At 48.9% G+C, this 25,232-nt stretch overlaps 2 protein-coding genes across 3 annotated transcripts in view; one reads left to right on the top strand and one right to left on the bottom strand.

The window, feature by feature from the left end:
- The window catches only part of SIAH3 (siah E3 ubiquitin protein ligase family member 3), a 70,271-nt gene extending 50,018 nt beyond the window's left edge, over positions 1-20,253 (top strand). For both annotated transcript variants that reach the window (XM_040448481.1, XM_040448480.1), the window contains exon 2: positions 19,367-20,253. In XM_040448481.1, the coding sequence (XP_040304415.1) occupies positions 19,367-20,035 (669 nt within the window). In that variant the 3' untranslated portion in view covers positions 20,036-20,253. The remainder of the gene's footprint in view (positions 1-19,366) is intronic.
- CBY2 (chibby family member 2) overlaps positions 1-25,232 on the bottom strand; it is a 129,370-nt gene that overhangs the window by 44,361 nt on the left and 59,777 nt on the right. The gene's annotated exons all lie outside the window — the stretch shown is intronic.

Here is a 25,232-nt window from a genome sequence, read left to right on the forward strand (position 1 = left end):
AACAATTATTCATTTGTTCTAGTGCTTTTCGCATGACGGGCTGAGATGAAAATTTGTCCTCTTCCTGGCAAGAGCTATAAATTAGTTTTATGCTACTGTTAAACCCAGAGGCCAAAAAAAAAAAAAAAAAAAAAAAAAAAAAAAAAAAAAGGGAAGGGACTGGAAGTGGGGGAGGGTTAGCAAATAAGACCTGACCACTTCCAGTGACAAAGCTACCTCTTAGCCTGTGTAGGCAAGGAAGGAGGGGACCACAGAAGACAATGAAATTGGGCCAGACAAAAACATCGATGCAGAGTCTCTGACACAAGACCGTGGACTCTTCAGGGATCCGAACTGAATCTCATTTTTCTTTTCATCCCAACATCTGGCAGGTTTGCTGAATGAATGAGCTAGGAAATGATGGGAGGTAGGTGGCAATCGTGACTCTCGTAGCCGGGTCTGAATGAAACCAATTACGCCACATCCCTATGAGTTCTCCTTGAGTTCTCGAAGGCCAAATGGAGCCAAGTAAAATGATGGTGTTCATCAACGTTTCTGACACGTATTTTTCCATATGATATGAAGTGGAAAAAAGCAGCTTTTAAGAATTCACATATAGTATTTAGGTATTTGTGTTTAAAAGGCACTGAAAAAAGTACCCACCGAAATGGTAGGAGTGTTCTTTGTCAGCATGCTGGCGTTGTGAGTTTTCTCTTCTTCATAGTACGCACGATTTCCTAAAAGTTGTGCGATGAGAACACATTCCCTTCTAATTAGAAAAAAAAAAGTTTTGTTTTTTTTTTTAATCTATCACCATCCCATAGTTATCTGCTAGAAAAGGAGAACAGTGGTGTAGATCATCTAGAAGATGGGAAAAATTACCCATGCTTGACTTTGGAGTCTGTTACATACATTTTTCCCCCCAGAAGATTTATCTTCCTAATTATGCTTTGCTCTTTACTTAATATTAGGATTAGTTCTAAGTCCCCGAGCCCCCTGCCAACTAATGAGCTGGACTGCATGGCAGGAAAAGTCAGCTTGGAATGGAATGAAATAGCTACAGATAATCCACAGGCAGATAATTGAGCTTTGGCTGCGCGCACAGAGAGGGGGTGGGAAGCCCAAGGGGGGTGGGAGGGGCTCGGTTCCCATGCTCAAAAGCCAGACTCCTGAGGGTCAAACCCCAGTTCCGCTATCGCTAACCCCAAGGTCTTGGGAAAGACCCTTATCCTTTTCTGTGCTCTCATTTCTTCGTTTGCAAACTGCTGGTGACCGTGGCATCCACGTCCCGGGAGCCCAGAGGAGGATTAAATGACACAATGTGTGTGATGGGGTTAGCACAGGCCCTCAGCAGGTGTGAGTCAGGACAGCTGTGTGTTTGGGGGCATGCCTTTCCATGATGTGCATCCATATAATACCTCCCTCCAAATGCACTTCACTCTTTACAGCACATTTTAACACATTCCTCAGTCTCCCGTAGGAGGGGAGGCAGGTATTCGTGTTCTCATTTTACAGTTATGAACATAAAGTCCTGGAAAGGTGAAAAGAGCTGCTCTTGGTTTCATAAGAAGGACAGAGACCACATCTCCTTTCTCCATGAGCCTCCTTTCCATGTGCCCCTGCCCTGTCCCCGTCACACACACTCTCTGCCTCCACTCCCTTTCTCAGCCAACACGAGGAAATGTAGGTTTTTATCCTGAGGTCTGTTCATCAAGACTTGCGACGATGAGCCAGGGAATGACTGTTAAGCGCTTGGCCAAGATCAAGTGCTGCGCAAATACTGAATTCTAGTAATGCGGAGAAATTGAGGAATATTCCTCTCATTTTGGCTTCTTGTCATGAGGTTGGTACATTAGCAGGGCGAGGATTGAGGACTTGTCACTCCTGTGCTCTATGGAGGAACGCTTTCGTGCCATTAGCAATTTATCTTCCTTCTGAAATAATCTCCACTATTGGATTCACGGAAGAATCTTTTGACAGTGGTGGCATAGGGGAAGGGATGGGGAGGAAGATAAAGTTCCTTCCAAACTCCGCTCCCCTTACAGGTAATTTACACAGAGCTCAGTCACTTTCCTGACTCTAAAGTAGATCGTAGCTCCTTCCTCACCTCCCACCCAAGGCTTCCTTCTTTTCCCTCTGCCCTTCCCTCTCCTCCCGCTGGGTTCGACATTAAGAGAAGAGAAAGCAAGGGGCACCTGGGCGGCTCAGTGGGTTAAGTGTCCAACTCTGATTTCAGTTCAGGTCATGACCTCAGAGTTGTGAGATCAAGCCCCCTGTGAGGCTCGGCACTGACAGTGAAGAGCCTGCGTGGGATTTTCTCTCCCTCTCTCTCCCTCAAAATAAATAACCATTTTTGGGGCGCCTGGGTGGCGCAGTCGGTTAAGCGTCCGACTTCAGCCAGGTCACGATCTCGCGGTCCGTGAGTTCGAGCCCCGCGTCGGGCTCTGGGCTGACGGCTTGGAGCCCGGAGCCTGTTTCCGATTCTGTGTCTCCCTCTCTCTCTGCCCCTCCCCCGTTCATGCTCTGTCTCTCTCTGTCCCAAAAATAAATAAACGTTGAAAAAAAAATTTTTTTTTAAATAAATAAACATTTTTTAAGAAATAGAAGAGAAAGCAAAAAAGGACAGGGCAATTTGCACTCAATCCTCTGCCAGAAACCGGAGAGGAAGCCACCCTGACCATTCTCTACAAACGCCTTCCTGACCTCTGAAAGCATCTGCTGTCCTTACTAGAAAAACCTGCTTTGTGACAACAGGGACCCCGTTTGCTTTGTTCACCATTTTATCCCCACCACCCCCACCCCCCCACAGCACATAGTTGCTGCTCAATACATATTTGTGAAATAAACGAATGAGCGAATGAAGGAATGAATTCACCATGTAACAGCAGAGCAGTGTGGGACTCGATGGATGCCGCTGAAGAGTGATGTTTGTTTATGCACTACTCCTTAAAACGAAGAGGAGGAAGCTGCTTTGAACTTGTGAACGTGAAAACCCAATTTAACTAAATAGCAGGAAACTGCAGCCAGCCGTAAAAGTAAAGGACTTATTAATTAAAGCTAAGCTCTCTGAAAGAATGACTCTAAATACAGTGAAAAGAAAGAAGATAAACCACCTTCCCATTCTGTGCTTAAAAATTCCCTCGGAGTTTTGCTTCCTTCCTTCCCCTCCTGTGAAGTCAGTCTGTGCTCCAAGCTCTGGGCACGGGGACCCTGAGGACTGACAAACGAAACAGTGTCCTGTGTGGAATCGGGCAGCCGATTCCGGGAAGGTACTCTGGAACCTGCGAGGGTTGGAGATTGTTAAAGTGTCAGAGTTAAGAGGAATGTCTGCGGTCATTAAGAATCCTCTATCTGATTCCAAAAGGGATGCCCGGCAGGCCGTAAGTGGGCAGAGAAGAGCCGGTCTGGCTCCCCCTCCTCCAAGTGGAGTCTGTGCCCCAGCAGCGCTGACACGCAGGCTGGTTAGAAATGCAGCACGTCAGCCCCGGCCCAGACCTGCTGAATCAGAGTCTGTGCTTGCACAGGATGCCCCGGGGGGTCGTGTGCACACTGCAGTGTTTCAGGCGCGCCGGTCTAGCCCGCTGTGAAAGGAGCTTTGCAGTTTGTGAAACTACGAGAGATGCTCTGGGATTTAATACACGTGCAGGGCACAAAAGCAGGTGCTTTGGATCGCTCAGAGCTCCACAAATGCCTTCCCTTCTACAACATTCCCCTAGAGCATGGGGAAAAGCAGACTGATTGGAGGCAAGCCCAGCCCCTGCAGTGATCCTAGATGTCACCCAAGCTGCTGGCGTTGTGCAGGTTGTAAGAATCCTAGGCCGCAGGTGGATTCTCAGTCTCCTTCCCCTTGGGCCAGCTCGAAAGCCTGGGACAACAGTAGAAAGTGAGCACCCTCCACTGGGGACTATGGGAGAAATACGAACACAACAGGCCCAACGTTGAAAGGCAGCCATGGAGAAATCCGGAAAGAAATGCACTTCCGGGAACAATGTCAGTTGCCTTGAAGTACATTGGGCGAATTATCTTAGTGGACACTAATAAACGTGTTCCTTAGAGACACATGGTGACTGTAATAACTTAAAAGATGAATATTGGATGAATGAGTTATTAGGGACTGGCCAGACTGCTAACCTCCCAAGCCCAGAGGGCAACTGTTCTCCCTTCTGCCTTCCCATGTCTTCCCCTGAAGCCTAAGATTTTTATTAAATATGTACCCAGCTACTGAGAAAGCTTTAGAGTCAATAAAACACCTGCCCCCTTGCTTACGGGGATTTACTCAGAGCTGTCAGCCGCTTCTCAACAGGGCGGTGGTGCTGGTCCTCAACTGGGGTGAGGAGAACCACACTGCAGAGAGGGAGGAGCCTGTATTCAGCCCACAGTTAGCCTCCGCTAACCCACTGACATGCTGTGGTACAAGTTTCAGTCCTCAGCCCCTTAATCTAGGCTCAGAGAGGGGGCTTCTGCCCCTAGAACCAAAGGGCTGGGCCTGCACCACTCCAGGCATGACTGTGAATACCTTCAACTGCTTTTCCTCCGGGTTCGGGGCCCTGGGTCGCCCTAGGAATGGCAGCCGCAAGCCCACCTGCTGAGTCCAGGGCCCGTCCCTGCTGTGACTCCCATCCCCAGCTTCCAATCCCCTAGCTATTAGCGTCACGGGCAACCAGATCAATCCAGGTGCCAATGGGCACCTGGAGAAATGAAAGAAAAGGTTTCTAGCATTCTTCCTTAAGCTTTGTACAACGTGCCCGTTTAACAGTGACCTAGAGACAATGGCCACATGCACCACTCCTTTCTTTTGTTCGTTTGTCCACGTATAGTATACAGCGAAGTGCACAGACCTTTAGCAATATCTCGGTGGATTTATACATGTGTGTGTGTGTGTGTGTGTGTGTGTGTGTGTGTGTGTGTGTGTGCATCCATAGAACCACCGCCTAGATCGAGAGCTAAAATGTGCGCAGCCCAAGAAAGTGTCCCGCATGTCTGTTCCCAATCAATATGCCCGCACACAAAGCTAACCGCTGTTCAAGCCTCTGTCACCATAGTTTTGCACGCTTTTGAACTTCATACAAATAGAATTATTACGTGTGTCCTCTTCTGTCTAGTTTTTCTTTATCCAACTTATTTTTGAAGTTTATTCCTATTGTGTGTGCTGCGGAAATCATTGTCTTGCTATAGCTGTGTAGCATTCCATTGTGTGAATGTACCATAATGTAGCCATTTAAAGGGCATTTAGGTGGTTTTTATTTTATTTTTGATTTTCATTTAATTGGTTTTTTAAACTTACATCCAAGTTAGTTAGCATAGAGCGCAACAATGATTTCAGGAGTAGATTCCTTAATGCCCCTCACCCATTCAGCCCATCCCCCCTCCCCTCCAGTAACCCTCAGTTTGTTCTCCAGATTTATGAGTCTCTTCCGTTTTGTCCCCCTCCCTGTGTTTATATTATTTTTGCTTCCCTTCCCTTATGTTCATCTGTTTTGTCTCTTAAAGTCCTCATATGAATGAAGTCATATGATTTTTGTCTTTCTCTGACTAACTTCACTTAGCATAATACACTCCAGTTCCATCCACATAGTTGCAAATGGCAAGATCTCACTCTTTTTGATTGCCAAGTAATACTCCATTGTGTGTGTGTGTGTGTGTATATATATATAGCACATCTTCTTTATCCATTCATCCATCGATGGACATTTGGGCTCTTTCCATACTTTGGCTGTTGTTGATAGTGCTGCTATAAACATGGGGGTGCATGTGTCCCTTCGAAACAGCACACCTGTATCCCGTGGATAAATGCCTAGTAGTGCAATTGCTGGGTCATAGGGTAGTTCTATTTTTAATTTTTTGAGGAACCGCCATACTGTTTTCCAGAGTGGCTGCACCAGCTTGCATTGCCACCAGCAGTGCAAAAGACATCCTCTTTCTCCGCATCCTCGCCAACATCTGTTGTTGCCTGAGTTGCTAATGTTAGCCATTCTGACAGGTGTAATGTGGTACCTCATTGTGGTTTTGACTTGTATTTCCCTGATGATGAGTGATGTTGAGCATTTTTTTCATGTGTCGGTTGGCCATCTGGATGTCTACTTTGGAGAAGTGTCTATTCATGTCTTTTGCCCATTTCTTCACTGGATTATTTGTTTTTTGGGTGTTGAGTTTGAGAAGTTCTTTATAGATTTTGGATACTAATCCTTTATCTGACATGTCGTTTGCAAATATCTTCTCCCATTCTGTTGGTTGCCTTTTAGTTTTGCTGATTGTTTCCTTCGCTGTGCAGAAGCTTTTTATTTTGATGAGGTCCCAGTAGTTCATTTTTACTTTTGTTTCCCTTGCCTCCGGAGACGTGCTGAGTAGGAAGTTGCTGCGGGCAAGATCAAAGAGGTTTTTGCCTGCTTTCTTCTCGAGGATTTTGATGGCTTCCTGTCTTACGTTGAGATCTTCCATCCATTTTGAGTTTACTTTTGTGTATGGTGTAAGAAAGTGGTTCAGGTTCATTCTTCCGCATGTCGCTGTCCAGTTTTCCCAGCACCACTTGCTGAAGAGACTGTCTTAAGGCATTCACATTTTTGCACCAGTGCCTTGAAACTCAATTCCCACAGGGTTATGCAGAGAGGGCCAGATGAGGTCTGCACACACAGTATGTTGCATTATTACAAAAGCTTAGGGAACCCAAATCTCTTAAAATGTACAGCAAGCACACCTGCCCTCAATCCCGAAAGCAGATATGGTATCTGTGTCCCAAGGCTATAAGCAAACTGGCCCTTTGCTCCAAAGAATCACTAACTCTATATTTCAAGGCTGTTCACTATAAAACATCCTTGAAAACCTAGTCTGGAATAAAGGACATTCAGTGCTATGCTTGCAAGATATGCAAAAAATGGAAGAGATCAATGAAGAATTGTTTCCCCGCACGTATATGCCCAGGGGTGGGATTGCTGAGTCAAAGGAGCCGGCACAGATTTAGCTTCAACGGATACTGGAAAAAAAAAAAAAAATTCCCCAAGTGATTGTATCATTTTACACGCCCATGAGCAGGTGTATGAGAGTTTCAATTGCTCCACACCCTTGCCAACACTTGGTACTGTTGGTCTGTTTCATTTGAGCCATTGTGGTGTGGCCATACCTTTGTCCTTTTCAGGGACTCTTCCACATATCAGGCCTGCTTAGGTGTTATAATGATGGTACAAACCATCAGGAATATCACTGCCATGGGCAGCGTGGATCCGAGGCTCTGGGGAAACAGAAAGACACACAGGGCAAACTTCCCTCAGGAAACATGCTTTAAAGGTATAGAAAGTATGAGATCGCTCCTAGGCAGGGAGAGCTGGTCTCAAGGGAAGGCACTACCTACGCAGTGCCATTCAGGCCGTGCCAGCATGGTGACGGGCCTCAAAAAGAGACCCTCAGTGGAGCAAAGAGGGATGAGCAGGTGGGAAAGGTGGGAGGACCAAGGGCCAGACCTGCTCGTAGGATTAAACTTTGTAGCAGCATTGCATTGACCAAAATGCTAGCGGGTGACGACGATGATGAAGGTGACGGTAATCATCTACCGAGGGCCACCGATGTTCCAAGCACTAAGCTGGGCTCTTTACATACATTAAACCTCTCTCTATGTTGCAACCAGCATCCGTTGGCCAGTGATGAGATGGAAATAGTAAAAGGCTTTTGCTAGTGAAAACACCGGTCTCGGGTGAGAATTTTCAGGGAGCTTTACGGGAGATTTGGAAGGGCTTTGGTGTTTTTACGACTTCATCTAACTCAGCTATGGGCCTAGAAATTACGCAGGGTGAATTTCCTTAGCTCACATCTCCATCCACTAGCCAGATAAAGATAATAGTAGTGAACACAATGATAACTTCGGTAAGAATATCTCCTTACTTGGGGCCAGATACTATACAATGTACTTTGCATCTCATTCAGTCCTCACTTCAACCCTATGACATCATAATCCCCACCTTATAAAGAAACCGAAGGACAGGGAGGTTAATTAACGAGTCCACAGTCTCACGGGTTTTAGTAGCAAAGCCAGGATTCATTTCCAAGTTTGTCAGACTTCAAATATGTTTTCTTTCTACTCTGTAGCACCAACTTGCCATCTACTCTTGATCAAATGACACACTTCCTATTTTAAGGACAAGCTTCTAGGGAGGCCTAATCTGCTAAAGATCATTATTTGGGATTTTAGCCTGCTGTCAAAAGACGGTCTTTTGTGTGAAACGACCTGGTCCTCTGCTCTAGATCTGTGCATTTCTGGTATTAGCGTATGGATTGTGAGTTGACGATCATCCCGGAAGGACTAGAGGCCATATCCATGCCTGTGTGTAGACAGCCTGGACATGATGGGCCTAGAAGCCTTTGAGGAGGACAGTGTGCAGGCGTGAATTCATCAGTGGTGGGAAATCTGGAGGCTGGGAGCCAGGATGGACAGGCCAGAAAGTTCTGGAGGACAGGCCTAACATTATGCACAGTAAGCTAGGCCTGACCCTAAGCATGACAGGAATGCTTCTGGTACATCTTACTCTGAATCTGCAAATCAGTAGTTCAGAGATACTACTGATGCAGGGATCAAGGACACACATGAACGAATGCCTCTCTCCATTGCCTTCCTAGTTCCCTGCAGACACGAGAAGTTCCATGGTTTCAGCAGTCACAGGTTGGGAGAAACCCAGCAAGTCACAGCTGCCCAAAACTCTGATGGGGAGACCGGGGCAGGGTGTCAGGAACGAGGACAGTCACATCGACATTCCAGTGACAGGGACGCTTCGCTCGGGTCCTCTAAGATGGAAGAGCTTAAGACCAAGAGGAAATTATTCATTCATTTGAAAAAAAAAAAAAATCGCTGTTCTCTTTTAGGTACCAGATAATGTTCTAGAGATACAGTAGTTAACCAAGATAGCCAAGTTCCCAGTCCCAAGAAACTTACATTACAGTAGAGAAGACAGTACAGTACACACGCATAGATATATGACCTATACTATATGTACATTATAGTTCCATAGTGTTGATAAATGCCATGGAGTAAAATAAATTAGAGTAAGAGGATGGAGAGAGGTTTTTTGTAAGTGAAGGGGAGGGAAGACAGCCTCAGATTGAAGGTATTTGCGGAGCAGCGCTGCAAATGAAGTGGGAGAGAGAGCCAGCATGGGTATCTGATAGTGTCCTAAGCAAAGAGATCGTGCAAAGGCCCTGTGACAGGTGTAGACAGCACGTTTAATGCACAAAAAGTGGTCAATTGTTTAGAGCAAAGGGAGCAAGGAGGATATGGGTGGGGAAAAGGCGAGGCCAGGGAGTTAGCTGGGAGCCAGAGTGTGTCAGCTCTTGGTGGCCATGATAGGGATCTTTGGCTTTATTCGGAATGGGATGGAAACCCATTAAAATACTTGGTGAAACAAATTACAGTCCGTATGAGGCAAGAACGGACACAGGGAGACTCACGTATTAGTTTCCCGGGGCTACCATACAATTATCACCGGCTTGATGGCTCAAAATAACAGAAAATTTCTCACACCGTTCTGGAGGCCAAAATTCTGAAGGAAGGTGTTTTGGTCTTTTGGGTGAAATGACCTGGTCACTTCCCCTCTGAAGGGCCACATCCTCTCTGAAGGCTCTAAGAGAAAATCCTTCGCTGCTTCTTCTGGTTCTGGTGGCTCCAGGCTTTCCTCGACTTGCGGCCACATCATTCCAACTTCTTCCTTGATCTTTACATGGTCTTCCCCTCTGCGGCTTTCTCTTCCGCCTATGTCTCCTCTTCCATCGCTTCTAAGAATGCTTGCCGTTAGACTGAGAGCGTATCTGGATAATCCAGGATGATTTCATCTCAAGATCTTGAACTTATTTACATCAGCAAAGCCCCCTTTTGCTCAGATAAAGTCACATTCACAGGTTCCAGAAGTCAGGACGTTGATCTATTTTGGCGGTCCACCTTTCAGCCCCACGACAACTAGTCAGGAGGCTCTGGTAAAGCCCAGAGAGGTGATGAGGGAGATTTGCCCTAGGGGAGTAGCAGCCAGACGGTGAAAAGTGGTCAGATTATGCTAGCATAACAGGTCAATGGGGAGGGGTCGTTCATTCGTCTTCTCCAAAAATGTTTCTGGGGAACCTACCACGTTCCTACACTACTGTCACTGGGGATACAGCGGGGTTAACACAGATATAATGCTCGCCCACCTGGAGCTTACCTCATGGTCTAACAGGAAACCTGGACCTTGAATAAGCGTGTTGTGTGTTACAAAGGAAATATACCAGCAACAGACCAACCTATTGAGAGTTTGGAACGTGCCAAGGAGGAATACAACTTAGCCAGGACAAAGGGTTCTCCAGGCATGGATGAGGAAGGTACAGAGCTCTGGCAGAGCAGGCTGAATCTGTGGAGTCCCTGGAGACCAGGGGAGCAGCCTGGCCACCAGAAGGTCCCAGAACACCGAGGACACACCTCTGCCCCTCACAACTTGTGACGTCGGCCTGTGGGCACGTAGCCATTTTCAGCAAGAGGCCCCCGTCCCAGGTTCCGGCACCGGCTCCTACCGTACCCATAACCCTGAGCGGCACCGATGCCCGCAGCCTGAGCTTGTGCAGACTGGGCGAAGTGGTTCTCGCAGCAGGCTGGGCACACCCCCCTTGCGTCACTCCCTCCTTCCTCCTAAGGAGATGCTCACGTTAACGGGGCTTCGATTCATTTATTTTTAACCTTTATTTTTATTATTATTTTAATGTTTATTTATTTTTGAGACAGAGACAGAGCATGAACAGGGGAGGGGCAGAGAGAGAGGGAGACACAGAATCAGAAGCAGGCTCCAGGCTCTGAGCTGTCAGCACAGAGCCCGACGCGGGGCTCGAACCCACAAACCGCGAGATCATGACCTGAGTGGAAGTCGGACGCTCAACTGACTGAGCCACCCAGGCGCCCCTATTTTTAACCTTTAAACGGCTCACCCAGGCACCGGGTTTCGCTTGCCAAATGCAGATATAAAAATGTCAGTACAAGAAAAGTTGCTTTTAAGAAAAAGTCCTTTCATCTGCAAGATTCATAATACTCATCAGCAGGCTCAAAATCTCGCAGATGAAAGGCAGAGCCGGAGAGTAAATGAAGACGGACAGGCACTCCTCTGACTATGTGGTGGGACTGCAGGCCCGCCCCTGACGTTTGCAGGGCTCAAGGCCAAAGTGCAGATGGAGGTCCAACGCTTCCAAGTTCAAATACTTATGAGTACAAATCAAGGTAAGAGACTCTTAAAATATGTTCTATCCTCCCCCTTTAAGAATTCCCCCTTCAGGGTGATCTGTATGGCCACGACCCCCAGCCAGTGGCCTGTCTCGCGTTCTTCGTCATGAGGCTTAGTCTGGCACTGTGACAGGTCCCAGGCAAAGGCAAATGAACTTCCACAGGCCACACATCCCAACTCTGTGCATATCCCCCCAAAATAATCATCCATGGGCCATATCTCAGGTCTAACGGTCCACCTTCTGGATGTTGGGTCCCAGAAATAGCACAGCTACAGGACGTTGACTTAGAGCCATTGGGTAGGGAATACAGGATCTCCGTTATCTGGAGTGTAGTAGTCTCCACGGGTCGGTTCAAGGGCTCCAGGCAGGCACAACCCATTAGTGCCTCACCTCAAGAGGAGGGGTACAGCCGCAAGAGTATATGGGTGCATTCAGCCTTTTGCTACGTCAGCGGTCTTGCCGAGGTATGGGAGGGGAAAGTGGTAGATCAGTCTAGCAAGTGGACAGATTTCCTGGGTTGATCGAGCAGCCTGTCCTTCTCAAACAACTTGTAAAGAGCAATCTGCTATTAATAAAAGGAATGTCTGAGGCTTAGAGGAATCTCTGTAAAAAAAAGTAAAAGCAAATAAAGTACCCCTCTGACATGAAAAGTTTGTTCCTCAAGGCTTTTATTTTATAGCCTAAGACAGCAGCTGAGCACTGTCCTCAGTGTCCTCCTCCTGGCCAGATACCCGCGCCTACTCTGTGTCCCATCACTGCTGGGTTCTGGGTAAGGGGCTGCCAGGAGACCTTCCTGATAAGCCCACAGCCGTGGACTCACAAGGACACACACATACCCCTACGCACTCCTGAGAATGTAGCAGCCGAAAATAAAAGGCGCAGGACAGGGCCTCCACCTGAAAACAAACAGCCTTTCCAAGGATACGGTCCAGAACAGGGTTCCATTTATACATCATTCACGCATTCGTTTACTCCAGCAACAAAAACTGATGGAGAGTTTACCCGATGCCAGATACTTCCAAGTGCTGGATTTGCCCATCACTGGGCTAGGTGCTGGGCAAACTAAATACAGCCCCTGACCTCAATGGTGTCCACCCTAGCTGAGGAGAGAAGGCCACGAGTTAGTAATTTCAGCGTGAGCTGGACAGGTCTTAATTGCCGCTTGACTCCACAGGGCAGAGAGAGAGAGAGGCGGCATCCATCTTACAGAGGCTTATTGGTCTCAGACAACACCAGTCGGGACTGTGGCTGAGCCACCTAAATGCTATAAAGGACAAGAGCCAACATGATCCTCGTACGTGAAGGTGACACTAATATCCCGATGGATGGCACAAATACGTATCAAGCATCTATCGCGTGTCAGGCACCATGTGAGCAGTGAGGACGTGTGGGCAACAAGTCCCCATCCTGAAGGCTCTCAAAAGGCGGGAAACTATGTATAAATCAACCAGCCCTGGGCAGCCAAGAGCCAGGGCCTAGGAACTAAAGAAGGGCCCTGAGAGCTCAAGATCTGAGTCCTAGGTTTTGTTCTCAAAATGTCACCCACATATTCCTTCCCCGCTCCTCACAGAGTGAGACTGTCCTGGATGTATACCTGACCAGGCAGGTCAAGAGGCTTTCGAAATCATAGGACTGGTGTGCGTACAGACACGTGTATGGACTCCTCTCACTGCTCTTTGCCCATGGATCTTGGTTCTTAAAAAGTTTGGTTCAGGGGCGCCTGGGTGGCTCAGTCGGTTGAGCGTCCGACTTCGGCTCAGGTCATGATCTCATGGTCCGTGGGTTCCAGCCCCGCGTCGGGCTCTGTGCTGATGGCTCGGAGCCTGGAGCCTGTTTCCGATTCTGTGTCTCCCTCTCTCTCTGACCCTCCCCCGTTCATGCTCTCTCTCTGTCTCAAAAATAAATAAATGTTAAAAAAAAAAATTAAAAAAAAAAAGTTTGGTTCGCCAAAATTTTCGTTTTCATTGTCCTCTTTTCCAATTCGTTAACGGCATACGTATATCCCAAGGCCCAAGCCTTCTGTGTGTCTGCTAACCCATATTTCCCTGCTGAATTTACATAATTTTGCTCATCGGTAAAAGAAACTGTGTGTGCAGTGATGTAACGGAGGCAAGAATCAGGTATTCTTAGAGATGGTCCTTGACTCGGTGGCCAGAAACGGCAATGTTTAGGGAATAAGCTTCCAGGCCCACCCCTACAGCGAAGGATCTCTCTGCAATACTTAAACCGATCTTCATGGCTTGAAAACCACGAATTTCATACAGGCAAGTCCATTTCTAGCCTTCGTTATTCTGACTAACTAACCACCAGTTTCACCAACGAAAGCCTCTGCGAAATGTTAATTAGCAGCATCTGGTGTGGATCAGAAATACGGATACTGAGGCAATGGCGGTTGTCATCTCTGGAGTGTGGCCTTCCTGCTAAAGTGTCGGATGATCACCTCCTCAAAGAGTGACTTCCTGATTAGGGAACTGATAGCCTCTACAGTCTGGTTAAAAAGGTTCACGTTTATACCACATCCCTCCCACTAAAATATTTCAAAGAAAATCATGGACATTACCATGCTGTCCACAGGAGGATCTCATCCATCTGTGTCCCAAGTATAACTAAGTCTGGGGGAAATGGAGCATGGGACACATTCTCTAATGAAGATGTTCTATCCCAGGTGACAAGAGTCCCACTGTTGTTTTCTGCTCTCAGCGTTATTTTTTGACTGCTTGGAAGGCATTCCAGAGTCCTCCTGGGTTTTGTGGGCACGTCTACAGTCACGGTAGGTTTTGACGAAAAGAGGGGAAGGGCCGAGGTGTCCCGGGAAAATAGAACAGGCAACGCTCAGCCTTCAGCCTTGACTGTCCCTCCTGGAAAGAGCGAGAATGTTTAGCACTGCAGAGTGGGACCTAGGGGTAGCTAACAATTACTCCCTCTTCTTAGCAGCCCTGATTACAAACTTGGTGCAGGCCCTGACGTTATCCCCAAACTCTGATACCTACCCTGAAATTTTACCCCCTCCCCCACCTGCTTTTCGGCTCTGGGTGTGAAACGCACTGATAAGCATGTTGCTCTCCCCTCCCCCCCCCCCTTAAGTCACTCGCATAAAAGAGACTTGGCGTGAGCAAAGTCTAAGCAAATGCCTGTCATCTGAAATTGGGTGCAAACCCTCCCCCAGCTGAAATACAGTAGCAAGCAGGGCTTGCTGGCCACAGAGAGCAGAAAGGGTCATGAGATTTTCCAGGGGCAGTTGTCCTCTTTGGAGGCCAGGATTTGGAGAGAGAGCCATTACCAACCACAGGAGTGTGGCTGATCAAATTAAGGAAGGCGTTTTTTAAATTCAATTACACCCTCAGTGGAAATGGTCTCACTAATGCTTGGGGAAAGCATTATACCCAGTCCATAAAGCCTAACACTTCTAAACCCAATTTTGCACATTATTCTAAAGGTTAATTCAAGATCTCTCTTCCAAATGGGAAGTTAAATGCAGCCAATGGGAGGAAGGCATCTGCTGGCTGACTGAGGAGTTTATCAGCCTGTAAGAGTTCATTAGTTTTAATTAGCGTAATCACTAATGTTGCATTAACAGTTTAGTGAAGGAAAGTGATTACTCACACATCCACTGTATTAGATGGGAAGATTAGAATTCATTTTCCAAAACGATTAGCATTTTGCCAATTAAAAGAATCCTTTCTCCCTGCCAGACACCCTGTGACCTCACTCACCCGAAGATCGTTTAAACGAAACATATTTTGCATCAGAAAATGGAGCAGGAAGAAGGGGAAGAATTAAGGCTGGGTTTATTCCTAGAGCCTTCTTGGGGCACAGCGATTGCAGGGGCTCCCTGAGTTGATAGTGTCCCGCTCTATTTGCATAGTCATTCACTACAGTGGCTTCAGATTGTGCCCTGGGCTTTGTCACCCAGCAGCAATTAAAAAATGAAAAGGCTAGTGGAAGATGAGGCCGAAGGAAGCAAGGTGGAAGGGCCGTTGCTAAGGTCCTCTGGTTGGACAAGAGTTGGAACTTACCACCGGCCCCATCCTGAGCGTGCAGGAGCGCTCTACGGCAGGAAGCTGTGTCTCTTGGGCCCCTTAAGGACTTCCCCTGAGCACCGGTGATATCTTGCCACCTCTGGCTGCTCTCCGGCACCACGGCCACCTCTTCTCCATCTCTACCAGGACCCCCAGAGACCCATTTCTGCGACGGGAATTTCAGGATGTTCTGCCATCATGGGTCTGTGTGGGGACAGGAGGCCCCAGGCCAAGTGCAATGTTGGGGTTTCCAGGCCCTTATGTTGGCCTGTGTTCAGTCCAGAGTGCTGCCCAAGTGCAAAGATCATCTGGCCAGGACAGACACAGGCAGGCATGGACTGAGGCAGAAGGCCACCGGAAGTAATCACCCAAACCCACATCTAAAGGGAAATGCCATCTTGATGTAATACTTAATAACAAGTATTGCGATACTTGTAATAATTTGATGTAGTTATTAAAGCTGTCTCACAAGCATCATTTCCTTCGATCCCCAAACAACCCTTTGAGATACATATTTTGTTGATAGGGAAACTGACTTAATCAGGGCTACGGGACAAATAAACAGTGAAACAGAATAGAGTCTGAGGACATCCAGCCTGTGATCATCACAGACTCTGATCTCTGTCACCTTTGACTGATCTGGGCTCTGTTCCCAGCGGCACCCCTTATGAGCCACGTCACCTTGGGCAAGGGACTCAACATCTCTAGGTTTCTTCATCTGCAAGACAAATATAATATGTTTCTCTAGGGATTGTTGTAAGGACAAAGTGAGAGAGAGGAGCTTCTCAGAGGCTGGGAGAGGGGACCGCGTTTGGGGCTTTCCGTGAGAGGCCGAGACCGGTCCTCTTGAGCCCAGTAGACGAACCCCACTGCCAGGCCTGAGTCTGTTGGAAAGACCTGGGGGGACCCTGGCATGTGGCCGACAGTGTGCGAGCCCTGGGCTTTTGTACGTTCCCAAGGGATACAAGAAACTCCCCCTCTCCCACTGACTGAATGGTACATGCCACCAGCAGGCAGGTAGGAGCTAAGCCAGATTTAATTTTTTCATTTGTTTTTTAAAGAGGAATTGATCGGGGCGCCTGGGTGGCTCGGTCGGTTAAGCGTCCGACTTCGGCTCGGGTCACGATCTCACGGTCCGTGAGTTCGAGCCCCGCGTCGGGCTCTGTGCTGACAGCTCAGAGCCTGGAGCCTGTTTCAGATTCTGTGTCTCCCTCTCTCTCTGCTCCTCCCCCGTTCATGCTCTGTCTCTCTCTGTCTCAAAAATTAAATAAACTTTAAAAAAATAAAGAGGAATTGATCTTTCCTGTGAAAAATTAAATGAAGTAATTATGCAAAAAAATACCAACTTTCCACAGTGCCTAATTCTTAGCAGAGGTTACCTACTAGTCAGTCCCCTTTCCTGTATTTAACACGCAAGGGGAAGTCAGACCCATCACTAGCAGGATTCTGGAACACAGCCTCCCTCATGGGCCTGGCAGGGGTGCAGGATGGGTGACGGCACGCTGCCCCTCCGCTTCCGCCCAGGAACAGCGCAGGAACCACAGAAAGGCCCCTGTGGCTCATCGGCGGCCGTCCCCGGGCAGGGCGCAGAAACTGGCAGCTGGAGCGAACAACCCGGTGCGACGCTCACCTGCCTCTAGGTCACCTGGACCACAGGGTGACGAGCACATCACGTGGGGGTGTGTACGCAGTGGAGGGGGGGTGGGGCCCAGGATACCCTAAAGAAAGGGAAGCCAGCCAGGCCTCCGCCATTAGCCGGCCTCGAGCCCAGGGAGCCGGGCACCCTGGCAGCCACAGTGGCACGAGTCAGAAGGCAGACCTTCACCCTCAAACTCTCCACGTTGGGGACGAAAGGAACCGAGAGGAGGAGGCAAGGGTCCAAAGGCGCCTGCAGTCCTGATAGGGCTCGGAGAGCCGGGGCACAAGGGACACGGTGCCTGAGTTCTGCCCAGAGGCCGGCTGCCCCGGGATGGCCTCGTGCCCCGAGCACCCCGCGAGGTGCCACCTCACTGCACGGCCCCGGTCCCACAGGCTAATTCAAGGAACCCGAGCTGGAACTCCAGGAATGGAGGAGGAGCTGGAGGCAGGGAGAGCTTCAGGGAGGGAGAAGGGGGGGAGCAGGGCTGCCGTGTTCAGAGTCAGGGGGGTGTCAAAACGGCCAAGCTTTGTAACCTTGGGCACGCAACCACGGAAGCCTGTTTCTTCAACTGAAAAAATAGGAACCGTAGTCCTGGGGTCACAGGGAGGACCCTTGCGAAAATCACAATTAATGAGGCGCACACTGATGTCTGTGCCACCCACAGCCAGAAACACGGTTCATCCTGCTCACAGCTGATCCCCCTAAGCACCCTCACGGTCCGGCCAGAGAAGGTATTCAATCAGTGTTTACTGATACCTGATCAGCAAGAGCCATCACAGCTCCTGGGGCGGGGGGGGGATTTGTGGACACACTGCCACGAGGAACAAAGGATCGGGAGAGTCTCGGGGTGGAGGCTTCCTCGCATTGAGCCCCTGGGAAGCTGCTCTGGAGCAGTGAGCCTGGAACAGGGCAGAAATGTGCCCGCTGGGGGGGGGGGCGGTCGGGGGTAAGGGCGAAGTCCCAGGAGTCACAGATGAGGCTCCCTGCCTGGGAACTGTGGCCCAAGTTGCACATCATCAGCTCTGCATCCCTCCTGAGGACCCAGGGGAGGGCACCCAAGACGGCACAACCCCTGGCAACACTGGAAGGACAAACAGGGACTTATCACAGCGTTGTTCTAATAAGAATAGCAATGGGGGCGCCTGGATGGCTCAGTCGGTTAGGCGGCCGGCTCTTGATTTCAGCTCTGGTCATGATCTCACAGTTTGTGAGTTCGAGCCCCACGTCAGGTTCTGTGCTGACAGTGCAGAGCCGCTTGGGATTGTCTCTCTCCCTCTCTTTCTCTCTCAAAATAAATAATTAAACGTAAAAAAATATAATAATATCAATGATAAGAAAGGGAGGGGAGGAATTCCATTGGCTTCTAATGCCTGCACAAAAATATTAGCGGTATTAAAAAAGCAAAAAAAAAAATTGCTTTTTGTCTTTATGACTAATGACCATCATAATGCACGTCGAAGGGGGAAATTGCCTATTTGTTTCAGTATTTTGTTAAGGAATCAGAAAGACATAAATATTGTCTTTTCTTAGACTCAAGTTTCAGAATCTCAACCACCCAAGGCATCTACCTCAATTTTTTTTAGGGGTTTGTTTTTGTTTTTGTTTTTTTTAACATGCTGTTAGCTTTGGAAAATATCTTCTTCGCGAAAGGAGTTTTTTGCGGGAGCTTCCGTTTTCAATTGGCACAATTTAGATCCTATACCAAAATGACACGACGTGCAGAAGATTTAACAATGTCTCAGCACCTAGATCTGGCAAGACCTTCAGAACAATTTAATTGTGTCTCATGAAAGCATCTGTCAAATCGGATAATCACAAGTGTTGGCGAGGACGGGGAGACACTGGAATCCTCTTACCCGGCCGATGGGAATATAAAATGGTGCTGCCACTTTGGAGAACAGTCTGGCAGTTTCCCCTCGTTCTGGTGGGGTGGTGGTTTTAATATTTATTTATTTTGAGAAAGAGAGAAAGAGAGAGAACGCATGGTGTGCTCAGGGGAGCAGCGAAGGCACGCACAGAGGGAGACAGGGAATCCCCAGCAGGCACTGCACGGTCAGCCCAACGTGGGGCTCGAACTTACGAACCGTGAGATGGTGACCGGAGCCGAAATCAAGAGTCGGATGTTCGACCGACCGAGCCACCCGGGTAGCCCTGGCCCCTTGGTTTGGTTTTGTTTTCAACGTTTATTTATTTTTGGGACAGAGAGAGACAGAGCATGAACGGGGGAGGGGCAGAGAGAGAGGGAGGCACAGAATCGGAAACAGGCTCCAGGCTCTGAGCCATCAGCCCAGAGCCCGATGCGGGGCTCGAACTCACGGACCGCGAGATCGTGACCTGGCTGAAGTCGGACGCTTAACCGACTGCGCCACCCAGGCGCCCGTTTTGTTTTGTTGTTTTTTTTTTTAAAGAAACAAAGCTTTCGCCGCCTGCTTTCCACTCTTGGCACACCTGGGGAGCCTCAGCCAGGCTGAGGGACTGGCCTCAGCCACTAACGCTCTCCTCTCTCCCGCAGTATGTGTCCAGCCGACGCGCCGTCACTCAGAGCGCACCAGAGCAAGGCGGCTTCCCCCCTCACCACCTCACCCACCACCACCGCCCCCACCGCCCCCACCACCACCTCCGCCACCACGCCCGCCCCCACCACCTCCGCCACCAGGAGGCGGGGCTGCACGCCGCCCAGGGGACACCCTGCATGTGCCCCTTGTTCTCCTGCCAGTGGGAAGGCCACCTGGAGGTGGTGGTGCCCCACCTGCGGCAGATGCACAGGGTCGACATCCTCCAGGGAGCGGAGATAGTCTTCCTGGCCACGGACATGCACCTCCCCGCCCCAGCCGACTGGATCATCATGCACTCCTGCCTCGGCCACCACTTCCTGCTGGTGCTCAGGAAACAGGAGAGGCACGAAGGGCACCCCCAGTTCTTTGCCACCATGATGCTGATCGGGACCCCCACCCAGGCCGACTGCTTCACCTACCGCCTGGAGCTCAACAGAAACCACCGGCGTCTCAAGTGGGAGGCCACCCCCCGGTCCGTTCTCGAGTGCGTGGACTCGGTGATCACCGATGGGGACTGCCTCGTCCTCAACACCTCCCTGGCCCAGCTCTTCTCCGACAACGGCAGCCTCGCCATCGGCATCGCCATCACCGCCGCCAAGGTCTGCTCCGCAGAAGCCGAGGTGTGAAGCCAGAGGCCAACGGACGTTCCCGCACGGCCCCCCTCCGCCAAGACACTCTGCCTGTGGCCCTGGGATCCCCGGTTGCCGGGACTCCAGGCTCCTTTTTATTCTTCTCCCTCCTTCCCTCCCTTCTTTTTTTTTTTTTTTTTGTCTCAGGTACTTTGTGGTACTTAGTCTTTGTCTGCCATGGGCATTTTAGTAGGTAAACATCCTGTGATTCAAGACCTTGGTGTGATGTTTGTCCTGATTTGTCGGTAGAGTTTTCTAGAGCATTTCTAATCCACTTTGATCAGGAGGGTTATTTCCTGCCACCCCCAGGTCCCTCCTCCGCTGCTTCCCCAATGAGCAAAAGTCACCGAGACTGCAAAGTGGACCGTTGGGGTTGAAAGGAGATTTGGTGTCCCAATCATTTCTTCCTTCTCTTTTCAGTCTATTTCGGACCAAGCCAACCCTGAACTGTGTGAGGACAGCAGGTTGGGGAAGGGGACCTGGCCAGCTCTGAGGTGTATTCCAGACCAACCAGACACAACTCTGACAGCTTCCCAGGAACCTTAGGGTCAGGGCTAAGCTGCCTGGACACAAGGACGTGGCATCACCTCTGAAGGCCAGGGAACCCGGGCTGGAGGTACCACGATGCCATGAGCCCTCCGGTTTGATCCTGGGGCTCGAGGGGGTGCACAGATGCTGAACCCTCTGTTGGGCGGGCTGCTGTGGACTTCCTGTCGGCCTGGGCCATGGTTTCTTGCTCTGGAATCAAAGTCCTCATTTTTTGTGATTTCGTGAAAACCTCTTTGCCCTCTGTGGAGCGAGTAGCAAAGAACAGGCAAGATGCAAGGGAAGGGAAGCAGCTGAGAAAACAAAAGATAAAATTAATCTCCCAGCTCTGGGAGGGCGTTCTCCCTGTAGAGAGTTTGATTATCAAATTGTAAAATCCATCGATCCTTTCGCTAGGGTAGAACACTTTGGTATCGTGCAAAGGACCCACTTGACTCTTGATAGTAAGGCGGAACCACGACTTAGCATCAACCATAAGGAATTTGGAGGGTGTGCAGAGGGCCTCTGACCTCTGGGGGTCAGAGGTCACTCGTACACCTAGGGCAGGGGAAAAGGGGTCCTCTTTCCTTACTTTCAAAGTGCTCCGAGGGCCCCATTCTGCACACAAACGTTGTCGCTGGTCAACTATTATTCAGCGCCCTGTTGCAGCGTGAATGAAAAGGTGACAAAAATCCATCTTGCTTGTAGACTGCTTTCTCTTATTTGCTTTCTCTTATTGCTTGCTTGTAGACTGCTTTCTCTTATTTGGCTGTCGCAACAATTCAGCACCTTCTTGTGGAAGTCTCTCTCGTGTAGTTGAAGAAAGTACGCGTGTTTAATCGACTTTGTCTCTTCTGTCCAAAGGTGAATACCTTTCAGCCTTCCCAGTGGGCCTCTTCTCCCCGCTGTTTACTGTTTTGTTCTCTCCTTGGCTACTCTCCAGTCACTGAAAAGCATGGCGCCCAAACCCCACACAACGCTGATTAGAACTGAGTGGGCCTTCGGCCGCCCAGAGGTTGCTCTTTGCCCTATTCCCTCGGCGTCTTGGCTGCATCCGAGCAGGCCTCCAAACGAGTCCTTAGTTTCAGACGGCTTGGCCTGGCATCAGCAAGTCTTTCCCTCACCAAAAGTGTTGGATCCTGAGACACAACACCATTCTTCCCCCAAGTCGGTATTCCTCCAGTCACCTATTCTGCCAACCCACACCACGAGCACCGGTCAGTAGATTTCACAATGCAACCCCCTCTAGTCACACAGCAATCACTCAGACCCTGGGGCCAAACTTTTGTTAGGTTAGACCCTAAGGGGGCCCGTAAACATCATGTCGCTGACTGAGGCAAACATCAGGTCACAGTCCCAAGGAAAGGGTTGTAACCTGTTTGCTCTATCAGAAGATCCTTCCAGGACACCAGCTCTCCCCTCGTGCCACACAGCCCAGGAATCAAGCTGAGGCTGGTTGGCCGGTGCTGGGAGAGACTAGCCCGCCTGGCTCCTTCCTTTATTCCCAGGTCCTTCCTCCAAACCTCAGATCCCCTTGCCTGGAAGTTTGACACCTCGGGAAGCCACGGTCCCTCCCCGGGTTTCCGATACTCAACTACTCTGAAACATTTATTGTAGCCTCACAGGTGCCCCAGGTACACAAACAAACAAAACCTCAACAAGAATATAATTACAGTTCACAGGGGCCTTAGGATTCCTGCAAACATCACCTCTGCCTTCTTGTCGTGCTGTTACCTGAGCCAGCCTAGGAATAACTTCAGGTGATTATTACTGCACACAAGACTGTATTATGAACAAGTGACCCCAGATAGGAACTGGTATTTGGGTTCCTAGGAATGTTTAGAATTAAGGGTAGAAATGTTTTATTTGCATCCATCTATGGTGCTCCCAAGAAGGCCTGCCTCTCCATATCCAGATGTTGAGGAATTGAAGAAAAGAGAGCAAACAAAAAGATAATAGAGAATTGAAAACGATACGAACAAAGTGTGTGGTATTGAGCTTTAGAGCCGCAAAGGGCCCCCCTCGTTTGAATCTCGGGTTAATCCTTATTGGCATCCTCGATAGACTAGAAAAAATTAGAGATCCTGAGACACGAAATGACCTTCCCAAGGTCACACGTCAAGTGGGTGGGACCATGACTAGAACCTAGCCAACTGCCTACAGATTTGGTATTCTTGAAAAAGGAAGACTGACCCCAAATATTCAGCAGTATTCCCGCCTCATCAGTGGACTGTGGGCCTGAGGGTCAACTGGGTCTTGGTTCTGGGATACCTGAGGGATCAGGGAGAGAGAGACTGGAGTGGATTTGCTTTTAGATGGCAGCTCAACTTGAAGAAGTGGTCAACCTGGAAGCAGGGGATGGGGTGGTGGGAGTGAGAACTGGCTGTGGAGTCTTCGGGATCATTACCTACTCCAGGGTCCTCTTTCTTAGATTTCCAGGAATCTGTCCAGTGAATAGCCCAGGGATCCTGTTGCCTCATTGACACCCAGGTGCTGACTTAATGACTCAACCTGCTAAGGAGTGTCTGCATGTTAAAAGCCTAGGGAGAAAGCCACACTTACAGCGAGAAATGAGTTACCAGTATTTAAATTTCAGGCATTTGTGAGAATGATTTTTTCAGGAGGTGTGGACATTCCTCCCCTTGAGGGAGGCCTACATAAATGGTGGATGCTGAAATGGAGGTCAGGCCATACAAAGCAGATTGTCTTTCACAGTCTTTGCCTGAACCTGCATCTGAGATAGATCCCATCACTACCCATGGCTACCTGGGACATTTTAAATGTTTTTATTTATTTTTGAAGGAGAGAGAGAGAGACAGAGCATGAACGGGGGAGGAACAGAGAGAGAGGGAGACACAGAATCGGAAGCAGGCTCCAGGCTCTGAGCTGTCAGCACAGAGCCCGAGGCGGGGCTCGAACCCACCGACTGTGAGATCATGACCTGAGCCGAAGCCGGACGCTCAACGGACTGAGCCACCCAGGCGCCTACCTGGGACATTTTAGAAAGGGGCCAGGTTAATAACAATAACAGTACCCATGGCTACCATTTATTGGGGGTCTGTGACCCAGTAGGTTGACTATGTTGAATATAGTATCTCATTTCATCCCATAACAGCCTTATGAAATGGGTACCGTTATTGCACCCATGAGAAATCTAAAGCTGAGAGAGTTAGGACCTTGTTTAAGGCCACACGGCTAGCAAATGGTAGAGCTGGGTCTGGAGCCCACGGGTCTTGCTCCCAAGTCCAGACTGCTTCTGATCAATAACAACTTGTGCTATTTCTAGGAATTCTCGGACCCAAGGGTCAGAAACTCTGAATGGCAGAGAGGCCTGTTAGTACTAATTGTGCCCTTTGATTTCTCCTTTTCCCCCTGCTTTTCCCAGCCCAAGACAGGCTGGTGTGCTAGAGCTGCTTTGGATACCAGTTGTTACACGTTTTACGAATTCTGTGAGCTGATTAAGCACGGCCGTTACTAAAAATTAAATCATCAACGTATAATTGGTTATATTAAAAACAAAAGTTAACAAATACTAAAAACTCAGCACTTCCTAATTATTTCAGGACTCTATTATTTTCTGTGCTCTTTAGATATGTAGATGTATAGATTCTTGACATCTATCGTAATTGTATGGTGAACACAGTACACGCTGATGGGCTACCAACCCCCCTTCAACCAAGTGACGTCACAGCCATAGCTTGAAATTGGCCGTGGTGGTAGTGTTTACACCACTGGCAACTGTCAAGAGCTGTAAGCCAGGACCTTTCCCCCTAGGAGAACTAGATGTTAAACGTTTACCAGCCCACCATTGCCAAGACATCTCGGATGCACACGGCATTGTGGAGGAGAGGGGGCTTTGCAAGGAGAAGCAAAATCCTATTGGCCACACCGACAGAGACACAGGTTACGGTCAAGCTAGCCGAACAGCCAATTATTGGGAAAACACAAAATATTCTGTAGAAGGGAGTCTGGGGCTTCTAAGCAACTTCAAGCACATTCCCTGCCCTACCTACTCCAGACCTTGCACTATTGCTCTTGGTGCAGGAAGTCCTACCTGATGAATTTCATGGAAAAGTCATGGCTCCTCAGAACTAGCCTATTGGCCGCCCCAATCTGCAAAATGAACTCAAGCTCTAAGAGACTGGGATATCCTGTTGCTTGTTCTTACGGGTCATGTTTCTTATCTCTACCTGTAGACTAAAACCTCATCGAAAGCAATAGTTTGCTTTGAAACACACACACACACACACACACACACACACACACACATATTGAAATTAGTGATTGGAAATATCCCACATCTGAGATGGGCACCGTGAGCAGTGGTTTCAAATGTCACATAAAGTCTGTTACCATCAAAATAGGATCCTTGCACAGCATAGCACAAAGCTGAGAGACAGAAAAGGTAACGAGTCAAGGGATACCACGTGAAGAACAGAGAGCCCCCAGCACCTTACTTTCCTGCTCTGGCTGTTTCTCTCCACTGCATCCCAACAAAGGATCCTGTTCACAATCTATAGCCTACTCTAACCAATACTCTTTCCAAATTAAAGGCATGGTTCCCACTAGGATAAAAGTCACAGGAAACTCCAGGCTGAGTGTCTGGAAGCAGGCAGAATGTCAAGGTCAACAGGGAGTCAGTTACACTGATTCCAGTGATTTCGGTGTA

This window comes from Herpailurus yagouaroundi, unplaced genomic scaffold, assembly GCF_014898765.1.
Source record: "Herpailurus yagouaroundi ecotype Mexico unplaced genomic scaffold, PumYag 197, whole genome shotgun sequence".
In the NCBI taxonomy this organism is placed as follows: Eukaryota; Metazoa; Chordata; class Mammalia; order Carnivora; family Felidae; genus Herpailurus; species Herpailurus yagouaroundi.